Consider the following 9,437-nt stretch of genomic DNA (forward strand, 5'->3'; position numbering starts at 1 on the left):
TCTTATCTTCAATAAACCCAACACCCTGTCTGCTGCAAGTGAATGAAAAACTAAAAATATTACCCAAGTACCCAAAAATAGTGAAACTTCCCAGACAACATTAAAAGCCAAATAAATCTTTTCAGCTTTGGTAATTACACAAGTTTATCCTTAACATAACCTAACCATTCGGACTACTAGTGCCCATTTGACCTGGGAGGAGGATAAAAAAAATTATCTATCCTTAATGAGAGAAACTCAATAAGAGACTGGCTGGTGTTGTGACAAAAGTAAATTATGCAAGCATAATACACTACTGTAATTACAAAAAAATCAGCTTTTGTTATCAAAGACCAAGTCACCAGGCCAAGGACAAAAATCAAGAACAGTGTCTAATCTAGGTAGTGTAGTGTTTAAAAGGGTAAATCCTTTCATAAATGAGTTTAATCAAGAAAATTAGTCACTGTCAATAAGTGTTTATATTAAAACAAGGAAACAATTTTAAATCTTGTATTTAAAAGCTAAAGTTTTATGCACTCTTAACTGACTGACTGACAAAATTATCATTTCCAGGTCTGCAAATCCACTGTATAACAAAAATTTACTCACCACTTTTAATATACGCAATAATACAAGTTATATTTAAAGAAAGCGTAAAACTCTTGGACATATGGTTATGTTCAATATCATGATTTTGAGAAGCATGGAAAAAGTGGTAGAAAGAGAAACTGTGCAGCTCCAGGCGCCTAGAAATATATGATGGACAATGCTTCTTAAGAGATTTATCAAACAGAGCATGATACCTCTAAACCTCGTAACATGAAACTTTACAGTATTCCCAATTTGCATCCAAAAGGAACAAGCCTTGAAGCTCTTCAAACAACAAGCTTTTCAGATAATACAAAAATGCATTGAACCCTTCATACAAAATAACAATGCATTATAGAATTAAATATATAATTTTGAGAAATTATATTAACATTGCTGTGCAATGATGAATGAATGAATCTCAAACACTTCAGTGACTACCTTTACAGGCATTTCACACTAGCAGGTTTTCTGCAATTATGCAACAAACTAGGCTATCAAATATTTCACCTCCTGCAGAGCATAAACACAACATCTCTGTTTCAGCTCACCCATACTAGGGTTAATTAATTTAAAGAAATAGGATAGAAGGTAAGGAATAAAGGGGATTAAAATTTCATAAACTTAAAAGTGAAGAGCATATATCTGCTCCCAATTAAAGTGAAGTGATGTTAAATAAAGAATAATAACAATGAAAATGTACTGTAATTAGAATCAAACTGCAAACACATCAACTAGGCACATACATTATAGTACTGTGCCTACAACACTACCATCCCTGCAAGTGGCCCACTTCTCCCTGGCATTGTTACTGCACTAATGGAAAGGAACAAGAAAATGAAAGCAAGACAGACTACAAGTGTATAATGTAGAGATTGTACAAAAATGCTGAAAACTTGTATGGCAAATTATTTTTAATTTAGATAAGTTCAGAAACATTTAAAAAAGAAGTTTAGTCATTATTAAATCTTGAGCATTTAATTTATATCTAAAATTGATAGCTACAAACTGCCAATTTAGATTTTCCCATTTCTGTGGCACTGCTTTAAGTAAAATCTAGTATATTTTGAAAGAAATTAAAGAGCTAATGGCATTTCTAGTGGTTACAGTAAACCATCAAGCAGCAATTCAGTGGAGTATCAAGTGTTACCATATCCTACCATAAGAAAAGTTCAAGAGATCTACTGGTCAATTCATCTCAATGATACACATCACAAAATGCCCAAGCAACTCTCCCATCTATTATATTTATTCTTGTTCCAATTTAGTTATGCCTGAATGAAGGAGTACAGAACCCCCTCCCCCTAAAAAATGTTGACTTCCCCCCATTTATATAAAAAAGTAATTAGAAACCCTAACAAAGCCACCACAACTAATGATTTCCATACCACATATCCAACACCATGCATTACAGTACAGTAATATCTACACATTAATGACAGATGTACCTTAGCACTTAACTCAAAGCTAACCAAGTCTGAAAGCTTATTGCAGAGCAATCATAAACCATGTACTCTATTACTTTTTTTGTTTCACTCCAGCAAGTCCTTTCCTCCCTCATTTAATGAGTCATTCTTCCTAGCTGCTACACCAGATGTACATTATAGTATTCTGCTATGATGTTCCCACTCCATAAAAAGCCCTGAAGATATCCATCTGAGTAGTGGATGAATGGAACAAGTTACCAAATATCATCATTAACTCGAATACGCTGAATAGCTTCAAACATAGGTTGGATGCTTATATGAGCAATAGGGGTTGGGTGTAAACGGGACTGCCCAGTATGGGCCAATAGGCCCGCTGCAGTTTCCTCCATTCTTATGTTCTTATGATCTACTGTAGTTTACTCCTGATCATTTCATATATCAACTCAATATAACAAGATTTTTAAAGTCTATAGTCACATCAATGAAAAATCATTTATCAGAGATAAAACTGAAGACTACTTACATCAGCAATCAATAGTCAAGACTCCAGCAATAGAACGAAAACTACAAGTGGTATGCCGGTTGGCTTCTGCCAATAGTGAAAAAAATACAGTATCCTTAAATTCACCCGATGAATTTTTCTGGCTACTTTCAAAATGAGTGTGACAAAATTCCACTAAATTCTCCAACATTACTATTTTTCCATACCCTTCACCACCACCTAATGAAAATTATAATGCAGTATAACTATCTTTTTATTTCTTGATGCACATAAGCAGCAGTTACATATATGACACCAGAACCAAACTAAATACTTTATTAGACTACACAAACCCTTCCAATCGTGGAAAAATTATATCTACTATATATACCCTGTATATACAAAAATAATAAAAGGTACACTGACTGCAACTATCTCAAGGCTAACAGATTAACCTATTCCACTAGATTCCCAGAACTAATCAATTCGCATATTTATTTTAAATTTTTACCAAGCCTTTACAGACATTTCTAAGGTGAAACAAATGGTTTGTTTCTCTTCTAAAGGTACTACTAAACCTAAATACTGTACTCCTTGTAAAATAACCTGCAGAAGTGACCTGACAAAATTTTTTATGCTTGACATAGAGGACTTTGACCAACACTGAACATGACACCCACTCTCGACAAAATTTACAAGTTGAATACAGTCGTAATTCTGGGAAATAAGACTGGCACACGTTTTTTTCCTAAATGAAACCTATAAATTCTTGATATGATGCTCCATACCGGATTTAATTATTAATCTGCACACCCTTCCAAGTTACCAAAGAGGATTTTTTTATGGATGAACAGGGGTTCCACTGCAAGTCTATATTCAACAGTGGGAGCATCTAAAGAATAAAAATAATTTGCACATTAATCCCATTTGAGCACAGCATCATGGAAAAAAAATTAATGCCTCGTCTCAACAGCAAATTGTGTGGCAAATCAATATAATGTATATTATCATCTTTTAGTCTCTGAATATGCTGCAAAAAAATTCTTTCAGCATGTAACAAGATACACAATTCAAAGACTGCCAAGAAAATAACCAGTAATACAGTATTCTTATACTGTAATCATATACAGTACTGTATACAGTATATATACGTATATGAATGTTTTGTCATTTTAAACTCTTGCTTACTTTGTCAGGCAACTCGTCCCTCAGGCTACTCTGAAATCTTGTAGAGAATATTATTTCCCATTGATGTAAAATTAATAAACAATTTAAAACCTTCTCTAATTTGAATATGGTTTAAGTGAGCGATACCCTAATTTTAAGACCAGTTCGGAAAAAATAAATAAAAATAATGGAAGTCTGGATGAAAAACAAACAAAAAATATATACAGGCAGTCCCCAATTTACGAAGGTCTGGTTTGCAAAAATCCAAAGGCGAGGAAAAAATTGTCCCAGATTTTCATTTATGTAAGGAAAATACTAAATTATAGGAACAATTCCACTTTTTGTCAAATATTTTCTGTAGTATCACATGATGCTGAGGTACTGACACAGGCATCTCAGGACTTCCCATACCAGACTTGGCCAGTTTATAAAGAAACTAAAAACAACACAGTATTGTGCGTGGTTAACTAAGCCAAAAACAAAATACATGGAGTGCTCTAGTTATCATAGCTCACAGGATCACTGAGCAATATAGTACCGGTAGTAAGTTTGATTAGGAGCGCTGTTATTCTCAGTATGATCAGATATCAGCAGAAAATATAAATTTAGCATGTCTTTATCAGATATATCCTTATCCAAAATCAAATCCAGTGTAAGCAAAACATCTCCAATTGCATATATGCACAGAGTGGACTTAAAACCAAATGTCTTGGACCAGCCTCGCAGTCTCGCACTGCATTAAAACTACTGTAGATGTGCAGTTTCTCAGTAAGATTCAAGCACTATAATTCTCCTAAGCATAAAATCATCAATGAACTTCTTATAATCATAATGTATACACTAAACCAAAAACTGTCATTTTGAACATGTTTTGTAGCATCTTACGACTTTTGGGGACGGGTTTTTCTACGACTGCCTGTATATATATTCCCATTAACTGTTCATATAAAGGGTTCTCAAAATCACGTGAAAGAAGACTCCTCATCAAACTTTAAGTCACAAAAAGAGGGCCAAAAGTTTGAGGTGGGGAAGAATAGTAATACAACTCCTCCCCGACTTACGACGGGGTTAGACCCAAATCCAGGTCGTAAGTAGAAAATGCTTAAATAATACATAGAAAATCTAAAATGGGTGTCCCTTTTACTTCTCAGCACCACAAAACTCTCACTTTTAAGCTTGCCAGCCATTTTAAAGTGAATTACAAACGAAAAAAATTTATGTGTACTGATGTTGGGACTCGAAAATACGTAATTTGACAATTTTGGTACGACTGAGGCAGGTCATAAGTCGAGTAGGTCGCAAGTCGGGGAGGAGCTGTATATGTATATTCATCCAAAAATCACTTGTACAGTAATGTACGAGCATCCCAGACACGTTTGTTCATGACAGCTCCTAAAAATAAATATACAAGGTTACCAACTTCCCTTAATTAGTTGAAAATGCAACTCTTCTTTCAGAGAAAGTCAATGCTTCACTTTGGAAGAGGCCAATACCTTTTTGGTCGACTGTACAAAATATCTTTAATTTACAAATCAAAGCAAATGTTAACTATGGCATAAAACTTCATATACAATATATATCAAACTATTATATATATATATATATATATATATATAATTCCAAAAAATTTTGAGAACCCTAAAAATCCCAATCCAAATTCTTGAACTCCTTCCCAACCTTTAAGTCCTAGTCCAATCTTTCCACAAAACAACCATGGCTTTCCATAGAACGACCCAATTTGAATTGTTCCTTGTGTGATGGAGTATATTTTGAAGCATATCTACTGAAAGATCTGCTATAAATTATGAAAAGAAAATTATTTACCAGTATAATTCAGTTCACTACAACCTGGAAAATAAACTTTGATTATAAAGTAGAGAAACCTGAAAATCCTTCACTTCCTCTCAAATTTGGCAAAAACCTGAGATACATTTAAATGACTTGACAAAACTAGTTTAAGGAGACCACACATGGGAAAAAGTCACTTTTCAAACAAAAATAGAGGTACCTATACCTGCAAAATCATACTACAGAATTTTAATTTCTATACAGTACATAGTTTGTACAGCTCTCATGATATTATTAGAGCCAGGAGAAAAGGATAAAACATTGAAGGCATCAGTGAAAGTGGGTTTCATAGGCTGAGTGGGATATGAGGATACAAAAGAGAGAATGCTAAACCTTCAGCATATAAGGAGGCAATGTGGCAAGCACTGCATTCAACTGCACCTATTCAAGACAAATGAAATTAGAAACATAAGATTAGAGCCAGAAATATAGTGAGGCCAAAGACACCAGTAAATACTTTATGGTCAAACTTCATAATGCTTCACATAATGATGTGTAGTATTAATTTCAGAGGATAGACTAGCTACCAGTACACAAATGTAAAGGTAACCCAACAAAATAATAAGCGGTGCTTTTGACTTGTAAGGTAGTTAAATAAATGATAAAATATATATTAAACATGAAAAGACACAATTATATCTTGAGTTTGGTGTAACTGTTTAATTTGTCGCCATAGAATTATTAACGATTAGTTTTCTTCCAAGATTTTCACAAAATGTTAATATAATACTTATATACAAAACATGAACCAGATGGACTAACAAGAACACAAACACCTAAGAGTTTACTTAAAGCACTGTACAGTAATGGGATGTAGCCTCCATAACATCGGTGCTATGACAGCGACAAGAACCGTCACATAACTGTCCGATTACTGCCACAGAACAGTATGAAGACGATTTTGTCAACCCAAAAGTTTTTTCCGTTTCCTCCAATGGTTTTGTATTCTATGCATCAAAACATGTTAACATAACTAACCTATCCAATTGATCTTGGGTGAGGTTTGTAATTGGTTATATTCGGTAACTCTCATTGGCCTCCCAAATGTAAACTTCTAACTTACTGTTATTCATGTGCATTTTCAATGTGATAATCTGCCATAATTATTAAGCAGCAAACTTGTGGTAAGACAGTTTTTGTTTATATGTACAGTATCGGATACACTGTACCCCGTACTGTAATCGTATAAACCAACGTGTAATTTTTTTAAGTACACTTTCCATACTAGGCTTCAGTGAGCCTTACCCTTTGGGTTACGTTTATTTCATTTGTGCTGTAACCGATACTGTTGTGCATGCCTTGTACCATAGCCTCTTCAAAAGTTCTTTGGTTTATCAAGACCATCCCAAAAATGGTAGAGGAAACAAATTTTTGACAAAAAAAAAATATACAACTAAACCTTACAACTCAAATATCAATACAGTACAGGTATAATGTACATGTCTAACTTAACCAGAGAAACCAGAAGGACTTGACCTAACCTCTCGATGTAAACCTAACCTAACCTAACCCAACAAGGCAAAGGAAAACAAAGGAACCTAAAGAACCAAACCTGATATTGAAGTCAGAAAAACGTGAAAAATACAAATTTCCAACAAAAACACTACGGAGGAAAAAAAATTTCTTTATCTCCCTATATACAAACAATATACAGGTCCCTGCTTGGTCACTACCAAACATTAACCAAAACCATTCTCTTTGCAAGAAGTACATTTTTAATTTACAAATCATGAGAATACTATTGTGTACAATATAATGATTTCACACGCTGTTGTCTATGCACTTTGGCAGTTTTTAAAGATGTCTGTAAGAGTAAGGTTAGCTTTTGTTGACGTTTTGTGTGTTTTAGCCCAAAATTTCCTCTACTTTAAAGCCCTGCCCACTGTGTGTGATCAAATATATATATATATTTTTTAAGTGTAATCGAAATGTAAAAAATAAATAAAAAATAAGAATTTCAGATAATATTCGTTTTGGCGGCCAGTCAAACCTTTAAAAATTGAATAGCACACTGTGATCGGCTTATATGGAATTAACTGTCATTTCTTATACAGTACAAATTAATATAACGCTGTTATTAAGACATGGGTTCTTCATGCTGGTAACAGGAGGTACAGGTCATCATTACTAGAAGTATTTTGCCCAGTATTTGTTCCTTTCTGAATTTTCTGATGAAAAGAAACCACTGCACCACTTCCTTCAAGCTATTGCAAATCTTTACCCTCACAGCAAACAGAACTAAGGTAAGGGTACTCCCTTGTAATGTTGTGTTCGGTTTCTACGTTATTTTCCACAGCTTCTAGAATATTATGCATTAGCATGAGAAAAAATAGCCGATTCATGTTCAGCACATCAAAATTACCCAAAATATAAAGTTTCCTTCTCGCCAAACTTAACTGGGTGCCAAAACGAATATTTACCCAAATTTCTGACAAAAATGCTACAAAGCATTTTTTCTCATCTCCCTGTATACAAATCAAGAGAGTTCCGTACTTGGTCATACCAAATAGTTACCATGATTTTAAACAATCGTGCAGTACCCATTTACTTAAGTTTGGTAATTTCTGAGAGCAGCACTACCACAAAAAGGAGTTGTTCGAATTTTTTCTTTTTTTCACAGAAGTTATCACTACAGTAAGTAAAACAGAAGAGGTGACAACTTTTTATTTTAATTATAAGATTTATTTTTTAGTTTTTCTCTACCTCCAATAATAAATCACCTGTAGTGGGTAGGGCATGGAGGATGAGGGAAATTGCAGGGTAAAACAGTGAAAACTGCTCATATGACACTAAAATGATGGCTATATGCTTTGTACGTGAAATTAATTATTTACCGTAAATACTCCTCTAAAAATATGCCAAGTCACCGCGTCGTTTATTTGTATATAACCGACCCCCTTGGTCCGTTTGTACACACACGTCAAAAATAAATAAAAAAATAAAAAGCCATGACGCATAAACAAAGTTCCTCTCGTCAGCATCAGATATCAATATACAGTAAGTACTTTTTGTTTAATATGGCAGGCAGCTTGTAAGTTAGGTAAGATTAGCTAGATTTCTTTGGTTGGTTAGGTCAGGTTCTATTAAATGCCGTTTCTTAAAATACTTCCTAAAATAAGAACATCTGTGGGAAAAATTAACGAAATCTAACAACTCCTTCTGGTGGTAGTGCTGTTCTCAGACATTACCAAGTTTTACAGTACATAAAGTACCGGTACATGTAATTGTATTGATGTAAGAGACCAGCTTCCCATGGTGGTATCCTTAAGACCCAACTAAAAGAAAGTACACAAAACAAATATAAATGAAGGCAGTGAATATTTTACCCAAAGCCACTTATCAAATATAGTACTCATTATTTTTGCTATGAAGTTCTTATAAAACCAACCAAACCTCTAAATTAAGATTCTAGTTTGATCGGACCACTTAGTTGATCTAGAATACTAAACAGCAAATTATAATACCTGTACTGATAGTTAATATATCTACAATAGTAAAATGGATTGAGGCATCAGTTCACCCCCATGCTGGCAAGATTGGTCACTGACAGCCTCTGCCAACGGAAAGCCTATACCATATCTCAACGAAGAAAAAAAAATATCTGAAAATTAATTAAGATACATGATGGTTAATAAAGGTATCTGACCTGAGTAAAGTCTTGTTCCACGTCGCCGTAGAGATCAATATCAACGTCGGCCATGTTTAGGGGCAGCCAGTGACGCTACTCTCTTGTTGTGGTCTCCCTCACACCTGCAACACCATACCATACATCAACCTCCCTATCTCTCTCTTCTTCAAACACTATACAACACCAGGAGTATACATTAACCAAACAACAGCGCCGGTTATACTTAACTTTTACCTTAGAGTGACGCTTGTTATCCCAGGATATACAAATGGCGTCCATCCGTCGGCTTCTCCGTGGTCCCAGTTTCGCGGGGTCAAAC

The 9,437-nt window shown here is 34.4% G+C and overlaps 1 protein-coding gene across 10 annotated transcripts in view; it reads right to left on the minus strand.

Annotated features, from left to right (window-relative positions):
- Positions 1–9,437, minus strand: part of LOC121880391 (cleavage and polyadenylation specificity factor subunit 6-like) — a 57,016-nt gene extending 47,579 nt beyond the window's left edge. For 8 of the 10 annotated variants that reach the window (XM_042387566.1, XM_042387563.1, XM_042387561.1 and 5 more), the window contains exons 1-2: positions 9,353–9,437; positions 9,137–9,240 (exon numbers count right to left, since the gene is read on the minus strand). In XM_042387566.1, coding sequence (XP_042243500.1) covers positions 9,137–9,190 — 54 coding nt within the window. In that variant the 5' untranslated portion in view covers positions 9,191–9,240; positions 9,353–9,437. Of the gene's footprint in view, positions 1–9,136; positions 9,241–9,345 lie in introns of all 10 variants that reach the window. The other 2 variants (XM_042387557.1, XM_042387564.1) reach the window with 2 other exon arrangements.

This window comes from Homarus americanus, unplaced genomic scaffold (genome assembly GCF_018991925.1).
Source record: "Homarus americanus isolate GMGI-L3 unplaced genomic scaffold, GMGI_Hamer_2.0 scaffold50165, whole genome shotgun sequence".
Taxonomy (NCBI): domain Eukaryota; kingdom Metazoa; phylum Arthropoda; class Malacostraca; order Decapoda; family Nephropidae; genus Homarus; species Homarus americanus.